At 47.9% G+C, this 12500-nt stretch overlaps 1 protein-coding gene across 1 annotated transcript in view; it reads left to right on the top strand.

Annotated features, from left to right (window-relative positions):
• The window catches only part of mpped1 (metallophosphoesterase domain containing 1), a 48300-nt gene that overhangs the window by 13308 nt on the left and 22492 nt on the right, over window positions 1–12500 (top strand). The window contains exon 5 of the mRNA XM_062518243.1: window positions 5366–5591. Coding sequence (XP_062374227.1) covers window positions 5366–5591 — 226 coding nt within the window. The remainder of the gene's footprint in view (window positions 1–5365; window positions 5592–12500) is intronic.

Raw genomic sequence — 12500 nt, 5'->3', positions numbered from 1 at the left:
CACACACACACACACACACACACACACACACACAGAGCGAGTTCAGTAATCCGCTTCAACAAGCGGTGGATTTGGGCAGCAGGAGGATTTTCCCCATCAAAGGCCAGAGACCACCCACCGGAAAACACCAGAACAATGGCACTGAAATCCGGAAGCTTCTGTGGGGGTCCACTGCACTAAACCTCTAGAGCCTGTGTCTCTGATATGCACACACATATACTAACACACACATACACACACACACACACACACACACACACACACACACACACACAGAGCCCACTCATCTACTCATGTGCGCATATATAAACCTACATATATAAACACACACACTCACACACAGCCCACTCATGTTCACACATATAATCAAACAAAATGGTTCGGTCTCGGACATATATGGCTATCTCCCTCTCATACACACATTGCCCGAACAAACCAACCCACGCAGAGGCTCACAATACTGATACTGTGTTCAGTACACACAAACACATACACACACACACACACACACACACACACACACACACACACACACACACACACACACACACACACACACACACACACACACACACACACTTCAGTGCACTGGTCATTCACTTCTACATCAACCAAGAACATGCACACTAAACACACACATGTGATCATGACCAAGACGGGTCAGGAATTGTACTGATTTCATGTCATGTGTGTTCAAGTTTACTTGTGTGTGTGTGTGTGTGTGTGTGTGTGTGTGTGTGTGTGTGTGTTGGTGTTCACCGTGGGATTGTGTATTTGATCGTCGATGTCCGCAATGTGTGAACATACATGTGTTTTATTTAATTACTTTTCTTTTGAAGGGGGAGAAATGAAAGACACGGCAGCTTTGTCGACGAGATTCTTTTAGTGAAATCTAAACTATTTGTTGCTTGAAAGCCGCCTTTGAAATCAAAGACAAAAGCGGGGCCTGAAAAGATGGTAGCTAATAACAACAGGCAACATCCAGTCAGTCGCATGTCCAGATTAATCCTTTGAGCTCCAGGGAAAAAAAAAAAAGCTGTCTCTCTACTTGCTCTCTCTCTCACACTCTGTCTTTCTCTCTCTCTCTCTCTTTTCTCTTTCTCTCTCTGTCTCTCTCTTGTCACAAAAGCGTGGTGTTCGGCTTTCTCGTCCGCTGTCTCGTTTGTTTGCGTGATTGATTGCCTTTAAAAAGACTTTTTTTGCTTTGTGTTTCTAAGAGAATGCTTCCATTGTGAAATGGCTATTCGCACAGTAATACTCAAGCCCTTTGAAGCTCTTATGCCATTTGCTGGATCTCTATGAGAAAAGAAGAGAGACAGACAGAGTGAGAGATACAGAGAGTGAGAGAGAGAAAGAGGGAGAGAGAGAGAGAGAGAGAGGGAGAAAGAAACACTGAAATAGTGTGAATTAAGAATGCACCAGCTCACACGTTCGATGTGCACTCCTTTTTGCAAAGGCAGAGAGAGGGATAGGGAGTGAAAGTGGAGGATAGCACAATGCATTTGTCCTCTTTCTCTCTCTCTCTCTCCCTCGTTCTCTCTCTTTGTCTGCGGTCTCTATCAGTTGGGCGGAAAAACAAAAACCCCGAAGCGGGCCAAACCTGTGGAACTTCTACTGTCATCTCGCTCGATGGAACTCAAAGCAATCAGGAGAACACAGCTGTGGCACGCACCATCTCCACTATACCCACACACACTCTCCCCAGCTCATTTTACACTCCACACAGCGAGGGAGAGAGAGAGAGAGAGAGAGATTGAGAGAGAGAGGGGGAGATAGAGAGGTGGGAGAGAGAGAGAGTAGAGAAAGAAAAAGAGGGGGCAAAGAGAGAGAGAGAGAGAGAGAATGGTAGGCAGAGAGGGAGATTGAGAGGGTGGGAGAGATAGAATGAGAGGGGAGAGAGATAGAGAAAGAAAGGGGAGAGAGAAAGAAAAAGAGAAGGGAGCAGAGGAGGGAGAGAGAGAGAGAGGGAGGGAGGGAGGGAGGGAGGGGAGGAAGAGGTTGTCTACCACCTTGTATCCAAATAGAAATTTGCTTTGGTTAAAGTGCTTGTATGACTGGCATGCCAATAAAGCCCACATTAAACTGAACAGAGAGGAGAGGCGAGACACATTGAGGAAGGGAGAGAGATAGAGGGAGAGAGAAAGAAGGAGGGACAGAGGGAGAGAGAAAATAGAGAGAAGAGGGAGAGACAAGGAGAGAGCAAAAGAGAGAGGCACATTGAGGAAGTGAGAGACAGAGGGGGAGAGAGAAAGAAAGAGAGAGAGAGGGAGGGACAGAAAGAGATGATTAATGTAATGACTGCTTTGTCTTGTGTGCCCATCACGTTCCATCTGCAGGGCAGGTATTATTAGGGGCATCAGAGCTTTGCCTTTTTAACGGTGCCAGTAAATCTCCTGGGCTCTGCCGACATGCCCCCCCTCCCCATCTCTCTCTCTCTCTCTGTCTCTCCATCTCTCTCTCTCTGCCCCCCTCTCCCTGTCTCTCCATATCTCTCTGTCTCTTTCTCTGCTGAATGCACCCCTGGATCTCACTCTCATTTCATTTCTTTGCATTTCTGATTTTTTCCCCATCTCTCTTTATCGGCCCCCTGTGACACTGCTGAGGAAGTACTATCGCAGGCAAAACTACCAGCCCGTGTGTGTGTGTGTGTGTGTCTGTGCGGGTGTGTGTGTGTGTGTGTGTGTGTGTGTGTGTGTGTGCGTGTGTGTGTGCGTGCGCGCAAGTGTTTGTGTGTGTCTGTGTGTGTGTGTGTGTGTGTGTGTGTGTGTGTGTGTTTGTGTGTGTGTGTGTGTGTGTGTGTGTGTGTGTGTGTGTGTGTGTGTGCTCTGTGCAGCAGGCTCATTCACTGATCCGTGTCTGCTGGCCTTGTGCCCTGCTTCATGGTTTCTCTCTTGGAGCCTGTTTTGTAATTGTGTGTCCCTGTAATATCATGTCCTTGTGTTGGACTGTGTGTATCTGTGTAATTGTGTGTCTGGAATATCACGTCCTTGTGTTGGACTGTGTGTGTCTGTGTAATTGTGTGTCTATAATATCACGTCCTTGTGTTGGACTACTGTATGTGTGTCTGTGTAATTGTGTGTCCCTGTAATATCACGTCCTTGTGTTGGACTATGTGTGTCTGTGCAATTGTGTGTCCCTGTAATATCTTGTCCTTGTGTTGGACTATGTGTGTCTGTGTAATTGTTTGTCCCTGTAATATCATGTCCTTGTGTTGGACTATGTGTGTCTGTGCAATTGTGTGTCCCTGTAATATCATGTCCTTGTGTTGGACTATGTGTGTCTGTGCCCCCCCCCCCCCCTCTGTCCAAGAGAGACCATCATCCAATATATAGTCCAGTTGTCTTTTTACCAGTGTTAGATATCCTATTCCGTCTCTGACTGTACATCTCTCTCTCTCTGTCTTCCATCTGTTTAGCGTGTTGTTTCTTGCCTTCCCTCGCCATGTTAACAGAGAGGTGTTTGTGTTCCCTTTAAGCTCTCTCTGCCTCTAAAACGGCACTCTGTCTGGTTAGTGTGCCGTCTGTCTGGGGCAGAGGTCTGTCTGCTTTGACACAGGTCGTCCCTCTTCACGTCAACCCTTCCAGAAGCATCTGTCCACCATTCTGTCTGTGTGTGTCTGTGCTGTTGACAGACATTTTCGCCGTGCTGCTGTCAGGATGTTGCCTTTCACTTGCTGCCATAACATAGGTGTCTCCGTGGTCTCCCTGTATGGCATCTTCTGGTTTAGACAGCAGTGTTCTGCTATTCCACCAGTTCACATGGACAGCAATGGACAGCAGTGTTTTGCTATTCCACCAGTTCACATGGACAGCAATGTTTTGCTATTCCACCAGTTCACATGGACAGCAGTGTTCTGCTATTCCACCAGTTCACATGGACAGCAATGGACAGCAGTGCTTTGCTATTGTCCACCAGTTCATATGGACAGGAATGGGCAGCAATGTTTTGCGATTGTCCACCAGTTCACATGGTGGACAATATGGTGATGGTGTTAGGCACATTGTTACTGTAACAGTAAAGACGTCGCAGTTGGACTGTGTTTCTGCCATGGCTACACTAGTATCTGTTATAGTCTCAGTTCAGTCACTCTGGTGGATCTATGTCAATAAGACACATCGGTATCCCCTTGTCCTCTGTCCTCTCACAGTGGACGAGGTGTGTGTTTCTGTGTCGTCTCTCTCCTAGCTCTGCGGCATCTGTTGTGTTGTGACACAGGCGTCCGCGGGTTTGTCTCTGTGCCGTCACCATGTTGTGACAGAGGCGTCTCCACATTGTCTGTTTCTCTCACTCTCTCTCTCTGTCTCTCTCTCTCTCTCTCTCTCTCGTATCACCCGGCGTTCCAGCCCCTGCTCGGTGCGAGATTTAATTGCCGCATTGTCGAGACGACACCTTGCGCGAGTTTTTCCGAGCAGGGAACTTGGAGGCCTGCGACGATGATGAAGCTTGCCCATCACTCAGTGCCAACCGGCGCGTTTCGGCGCGCCATCGCGCCATCACGCCATCACGCCATCACGCCATCTGACAAACGGCAGGGATGCTCCAGATGTTAACGTCTAATTTTATATTAAAAAATCTCGCCGCAGCACCCATGAATATATTCCCCTGAAACCGGAGAATTTGTTTTGTTTGTTTGTTTGGTTGTTTTTTAATCAGTGCCCATCAGTGTTCCATTGTAGTTCGGTTGAGTCCGCTAGTGTGGACAGATACAGACATGGGTCTGCTTAGTCGAGAGAAATCAAGGAGAAATATTGCATCATCGTTTAAAATGGGATGATATGCTGACGACCAACTCTTCTTCTTTTATTAAATTGCGCCGAAGGTCTCTTTAATATGTATTTCATGGTTCAGTTGTGGTTCAGTTCAAATGCACTCATCTATTAATTTATTTTAAAGGGCTCCTAGACAGTGCGCTGCAATGTAGACTATTTTGTTAATTTGTGTGTTAGAGGTGCAATGACAATCAATTTTTTTAATATGACTGGGCAACCTGTGCCTACTTGATATGGAGTAATTGGATGTTCATTGAAACCAAATACTTTCTTAAGGGTGAAGGCTTTTTACCAACACTTTCTTAAGGGTGAAAGTTTTCACCAACGTTTTCTTAAGGGTGAAGGCTTTTTACTAACGTTTTCTTAAGGGTGAAGGTTTTTACTAAAGATTTCTTAAGGGTGAAGGTTTTTACCAAAGCTTAAGGGTGACAACAGCCTCCTTAAGCAGTCAAGATGAAAATAATTGAAATTCTACAGTATACAAGACTGTTGCACCAAGAAAGCCAGCCAAATTAATGTGGTTGTATTTGTGTTTCTGTAACATATTTTCATCCTCCACCCTCTCCCCCCTCCATGTCGCTCTTCTCTTCCTGTAGGCACGCTTCCATATGACATCAAGATTGTGATCGCCGGCAACCACGAGCTGACCTTTGACCAGGAGTTCATGGCCGACCTGATCAAGCAGGACTTCTACTACTTCCCGTCGGCGTCCAAGCTGAAGCCGGAGAACTACGAGAACGTCCAGTCCCTCCTGACCAACTGCATCTACCTGCAGGACTCCGAGGTCACGGTCAGGGGCTTCCACATCTACGGCTCGCCCTGGTCAGTCCTCCCTCCCTCCCTCAGTTTCCACATCTTGTTTTTCTAGGGGGCAGCCGTGGCCTACTGGTTAGGGCTTTGGGCTTGTAACCGAAGGGTTGCCGTTTCAAATCCTCGACCAGTAGGATAGATGTGGGCAGGGGAAGTGGTTGAGCAATGCTCTCCCATGCCCACATCCAAGGCTGAAGTGCCCTAGAGCAAGGCACCTAACCCTCCCCGAGTGCCCACTGCTCCGGGTTAGTGTGTGCTTCACCTCACTGTGTGCTGTGTGTGTTTTTCACAAATTGAGATAAATGCAGTGACCAAATTTCCTTCATGGGATCAAAAGAGTATACAGTATATACTTACATTTACACCTCTACTTCTCTCTCTTGCCCTGTGTCCATTTGAGCAGAAAAGCAGTTATTTCTTCCTTTCTGTCTCTCACTGCATCTCTCTCCCTTCTCTCATATACCACACACATCTCCATTATTTTCCTCTGTCCTCCATCTCTCCTCTCCTCCATCTCTCCTCCACCTCGCCTCTGCCATCTCTCCCCTGTCCTCCATCCTTCTTTTTTTCTCCATCTCTCCCCCTGTCCTCCATCTCTCCTCCTGTCCTCTATCTCTCCTCCTGTCCTCCATCTCTTGAGCTCTCTATCGCTCTGCTCTCTGTGGGCGCTGAATGGTGCACATGTGGGAGGGATTTTGTTGTGTCCGGCCATGGTTTGTGTGTGTGTGTGTGTGTGTGTGTGTGTGTGTGTGTGTGTGTGTGTGTGTGTGTGTGTGTGTGTGTGTGTGTGTGTGTGTGTGTGTGTGTGTGTGTGTGTGTGTGTGTGTCTGTGTGTGTTTTGTAAGCCCCAGAGGCTGTGTGTAAATGTTCAGTGTGGGGTGCCCGGTTCCCATGTGCCAGATAATTGGTTTGCATAGTGAGGAGAATCCCTTGTGTTAAAGCTAGGGTGGGAGGTGTGGATGGGCTGCTGTGTGTGTGTGTGTGTGTGTGTGTGTGTGTGTGTGTGTGTGTGTGGTCTGCTGTTTAGGCCAGCCGCAGGTGAGTTAATCCAATGATTGGTTCTGTATTGAATACAAATACCGAAAACATTCGGCCAGTTTGACTGCAACACACACACACACACACACACTCATGCTCAGACACACGCATACATACACACACACACAAACTATAACACACTAACAGGCACAGACACACACACACACACACACACACAGAGCTAAACCGTCAGATACTAAATCATTGTGTATGTTTGAACGCACTTCTGACTGAATAGAAATCACAGGCAGACTGAGAATTCATCCCCTATTCTCTCTGTCTATCCCTGCCCATCTCTCTCTCTCTCTTTGCATACTCAATATTCATCAAAGTTTTTGTGTGTGTGTGTGTGTGTGTGTAAGGGTGCGACAGATTGACTGAAACTTTATGAGTGTGTGTGTGTGTGTGTGTGTGCTGCTTTGTGCTTGAGTCATGAACTCAGTAGATGGATTAAAACAAATCCAATATTAATACCCTCTCAAATGTGACACGATGGCATCTGCCAGCTCTGCCAGCTAGCACTTTTGCCACTGTGTGTGTGTGTGTGTGTGTGTGCGTGTGTGTGTGTGTGTGCGTGTGTGTGTGCGTGTGTGTGTGTGTGTGTGTGTGTGTGTGTGTGTGTTGTATACTGCAGCTCCAATAAAACATCAGTGGTGTTGAAACCCAGTAATGGCATTTCGCCTGGGGGGAAGATGAGATGCAAAGTGAGAATGAGAGAATGACAGAGGTAGAGAGAGAGAGGGGGGGGGGGAGGGGAGAGAGAGCAAGAGAAAGAGAGAGGGGGAGAGAGAGCAAGAGAGTTAGAAGAAGACAGAGGGGAGAGAGAAAGAGAGAGAGAGAGAGTTAGAAGATGAGGGAGAGAAAGAGAGAGAGAGAGAGAGAGTGGAGACTCCAGCTGGAGATGCCGTTTGGTGCCGCATCTCTCTGTCTGTCGTTCTATCCACCCATCCATCCGTTCTCTCCACATGTCGTTGGCTCTGGAGTAGGAACACCCTCCCCCCCTGCACAACACACACACACACACACCCTCATCTTCACCAGGAACAGTGGGACAGAGCTGCTAAAAATCTTGTATCCATGGAGACCACTCGGGCTAAAAAAGCGACAGCTCTGGTGGCCCAGGTCCCGCATGGCTCGGGGCGATGGCCCTCTCTCTCTTTCTCTCTCCCTCTTTCTCCCTTTCTCTCTCTCCCTCTCTCTGCGCCTGGCCTGAGGCCTCCCATCCCTCCGTCACTGTCATCCCTCCATCACCATTCCACACGCGTCCTTCAGTCCGAGGTGTGTGTCCTGTCCCCTCTGTTCATCCCCCTGTCCTCCTCATCCAGTGGGGGACCCAGGAAAACTCTCTCTCTCTTTCTCTCTCTTCTTCATCCATCTCTCCAACTTCTCTCCCTCCGACTCTCTGTCGGTCTGTTGGTGGGGTCATCCATTCATTCATCCTCTCATCATGTCAGCCCTGTGCTTGCGGCAGGATGGGCTTCCTACTCGTTCATTAATCTGTCCTTACACTCATTTATCCAGCACTTCATGCATCCATCCATCCATCCATCATCCATCCATCTATCCATCCATCCTTTTGCCATGCCCATCTGTCTGCGGAGTTGTGCTGTGTTCCAGCGCAACCGCATCCCCCCGCCAACACACACACACACACACGCACACACACACACACTCCTCCCGCTGGTTTGTCTCGTCTCTTTGGTGTGCGCTGTTGTTTCTTGTCCCTCGCTGATGTAACTCTGAATACATTTCACCCTGAATACATCACATCCCCCCACTCCACTCAAACTCCACTAAAAAACACATATTTCCCTCTCTCTCTCTCTCTCTCTCACTCCCTAGCTCTCAATCTCTTCTGTTCTCCATCCTCTCTCTCTCTCACACGTTCTTCATTGCTCTTTCCGTCTTTACCCAACCAAATGAGATCTTGGCATGCCCACATTATTTCCATTCTCTCCACCCAGTCCCCCCCCCCCCCCCCCCCCTAAATCCAAACTATTTGTCATCCGCCAGTTCGGGCGAACGTTCGGGAGACAGCATGGGGCAGGGAACATGTGGCATGTGTTTTTTCCGCCATTCTGCTGACAGTAATGCAAGTTTACAAGTCATTTGTCATCCACCCAGATCACACCATCGACTTCCCCCCCTCCTCGCACCTCGCCGCTTAAAAGGATGGAGGGATGGAGGGAGTGAGGGAGAGAGGGAACGAGGGAAAGGGTGTGCGACAAGGGAGGGCTGTGGAGTGGGTGCGGGAAGAGGGGGATATAGGGGAGTGGGCGGAGGTGTGGAGTTAAAGAGACGGGGCAAGCGTAGGAGGGATGGGTTATAAAGGATGCCTGTCCCTTTTCACAGAGTGTAAAGCATCCGACTGCACACACACACACACACACACACACACACAGACACACACACACACACACACACACACACACACACACACACACACTCCAGAACACAAGGGAGACTGCAGGAGTGGAGTGACGAATGCTCACATAAACACACACACACACACACACACACACACACACACACTTTTATACATACACTGTCTCTCTCCCCCACTCACACACATAAGAACATATGAGCTCTTGTGTGTGAATACATACATACATAATCCCCCTCCCCCTTGTCCCATGTCTTACACACACACACACATACACACACACACACACACTCACTCACACCTCTAGTGTCACACACATATCAAAACCCAAACATATGTGTGCATACAGTAGTATATATACATCCATGTTCACACTCCATACACAGCATGTGGCGTAGAAAGCCTCGTCCGCCTGTTTGAGACGACGGTGGCATACGGTTGGGGATTGTTTCTGTTTGTGTTGTGCGGTATGTTAGATCTTGTTTTCCGCGCAGACAGATATGACAGGCAATAGCCACAATCATCAGAGCAATTAAAAACAGAGTACTGTGGTGTGTGTGTGTGTGTGTGTGTGTGTGTGTGTGTGTGTGTGTGTGTGTGTGTGTGTGCTCTGAATCAAACATCAGCTTCAACGCTCACAATTATGTATTTATTCACTACATTTCTTCTCGGGTGACAAGACAAAGGTGTGAATGGACATATTTTCCATATTTTTTATCCTTTTTTTTTTTGCCCATTTATGACAGTGAGTGTTTGTAATGGTTCGGCTCCACACACTCACTCAGGCAATATTAGCTTCTTCTTTCAGTTCATCTTTTCCCGTTTATCATATTTTTTACGCCCAATGTCCACTTGCATTTTGTATTGTCACACTCGCTGAAATCGTTTTGGTCACGCTCGTGAAGGTCCATTCAGCGCACCTGCTATACTGTCCAACCTCCTGTTGTGTAGCATTAGCGGCCACTGCGATGCTATAGAGGAGTGACCCCTGGCGTGCTCCAAAGTGTGGCGTGGATCGCGTACGAGTCGGAGCAGCAGGTCTTGGTAGCTAGCACAGGCGCTAACACAATTAAAGCCTACCTTACACTGACAGACTTTGACAAGATTCTTGAAAGATTGTAGTCTTTTAACTAATGCCCCCTCATTCAAGCTTTACTCCAAAGACTACAATCTTTCATGAATCTTTCCCAAATCTTGTCAAAGTCTGTCAGTGAAAGGTAGGCTTAAGTCGTGCGCTTGTATCGGCCCTGTGTGTTCTGAGTCGGCCGTGCACGCTCTTCAGCCGTGCGCTCTCGTCGTCGACCGTGCACGCTCGCCGTGCCGTGCCGCGCTGCTTATCCCACTTCCTTCCTTGTGCCCGCTGTGCTTGCCGCGCTCTGCCCGCTTCCCTCAGCTGGCACCCGCACTGCTTTGAGCTCAGCGGGGAGCCCGCTGCATTGGCAAGGCGAGAACAGCGGAGTGCGCACAACCCACCGGCCCTGTCTGTACCCATAGACCCATCTCATCCGCTGTGTGTGTGTGTGAGAGAGAGAGAGAAAGAGAGAGAGATGGCCCTGTCTGTACCCATAGACCCATCTCATCTGCTGTGTGTGTGTGTGAGAGAGAGAGTGAGAGAGAAAGAGAGAGAGAGAATGCATGAGAGAGAGATGGAAAGTGTTTATGTAGCGGATGTTCATGTGCATGGGAACAAGATATGCATTTGTGCATATGTGATGCTTATGTCAATATGCATCTGTATATATTATGCAAGAACATGCACAATGTGTTCCTATACGAGAATGATCACTGTGTGCTTGTGAGGGTGAGTGAGTTGCGCGTGTGTGTGTGTGTGTATGTGTGCGTGTGGGTATGCGTGTGTGAGTGATTGAAAGTGCACCGCAGAATCTTGTAAAAGAACAGCATGGGAGAGATGGCAGTTGGAGTGAGTTCCTCTCGTCCTGATGGAGGGGAAGAACGAGGGAGGACACCAAAGGAAAAGAAGGAATGAAGGGATAGGTGGGGGGTTGGGGAGGGAGGAGAAGCACTTTAAAAAAATAAAAAATAAAACTGAAGAAACGTTAGCTACCCACTGACTCCATGCGGAATAATTAACGAGAGAGATGCAAAAGACTCCTTAATTAGATTTTTTAATTATTGAGGATTTGCTTCCCTTCTATAGTGGCCCAATTAAAGGCTCTCATCAAAAACACTGAGGGAGAGGAAGACAGAGAGAGAGAGGTCTCCTTTTGGTGTCAGCGATTGGGATACCTTCCTCTCATGTGTTTGATGACTGTTGCCGCGACGAGAGGGGAGAGTCGTATTCAGGCTCTAATGACCACCTTTCTCCCGGAGATGGAGGGATGGATCGAAAAGGAAGAGAGAACGGAAGGAAGAGGAGAAAAGTAGTAGGTGTGTGAAGTCCCGTTCGATTGCTTTGTAGATTAAGTGGGTGTTCTTTTTTTTTTTTGACTTGAAGAGATATTAGTTGATTCTTTCGTTTGACCTTGAGAGAAGAGTCTCTCTCTTGAGCAAGTCGTAATGGCTACCAACCTGATGCATTCTTCCATTTTTTTCTTCTCCTTTGTGTTGCTATTAAAGCAAGGTATATTGAAGAGGGGGAGGGGGGGGGGTGTAAAAGAATGAGATTAAAAAATGTGATTTTTGTTCCTCTGGGAAGTGATGATAGGTTTAGGTTTCTGGGGCACGCCTCCAGAGGACTGGCTAAATTAACATCTGAGGAGCTCGGGGGGACTCCAGAGTGCCCCAAGGCCCTGTCCTCGGCCCCTTCTACTTAACTGCCTCCCCCTCGAGTGGGTATGTGGGAGGTGGGGGGGATGCTTTCATGAACACCCCTGGCCCCCCCACCCCCCCCAACTCCTCGCCGCTGGGGACAGAAGGAAACTCTGGGACATCATTGCGGTGGAAAAGTGAAGGGTTGGATTTATCTTTTTAATGACAAAAGAAAATTGCTGCCTTTTTCTTGGTTGCGTCTCTGTTCTAGTCGCCTAATGGTCTTTGTTCTTCCGTCCGCCCCAACTCCCTTTCTCTTTGCTTTAAGTGCTGTCAGTCAGTCCGACTCAGCAGTGAGTAAACACATTGTAGTGGGGAACGTGGAGGGAGAGAGAAGAGAAGGAGGGGGAGTGTGTGTGTGTGTGTGTGTGTGTGTGTGTGTGTGCGTGTGTGTCGCTTTCCTCAGAGGGACTTTGCTTTAAATTACCTGTAAATTGGCCTCCAGGGGCTGGGAACTCTCACTTTCTTTTTCTTTTAAACACACACACACACACACACACACACACACACACACACACACACACACACACACACACACACACACACACACACACACACACACACACACACACTCACTTGCATACATGTACATATGCTTAAGGGTATATGCATCTATGATTTGAATTTCAGAGTGCTTGTATGCATTTCTATTCTCTCTTTTTTACCTATATGCTTAACAGTGAATAGCTCAAACAAAACTTATCCAACCAAACACTTACATACACATGCAT

This window comes from Sardina pilchardus, chromosome 17, assembly GCF_963854185.1.
Source record: "Sardina pilchardus chromosome 17, fSarPil1.1, whole genome shotgun sequence".
In the NCBI taxonomy this organism is placed as follows: Eukaryota; Metazoa; Chordata; class Actinopteri; order Clupeiformes; family Clupeidae; genus Sardina; species Sardina pilchardus.
Note: the sequence above shows the minus strand (reverse complement) of the source record. Positions and strands in the feature narration are given on the sequence as shown.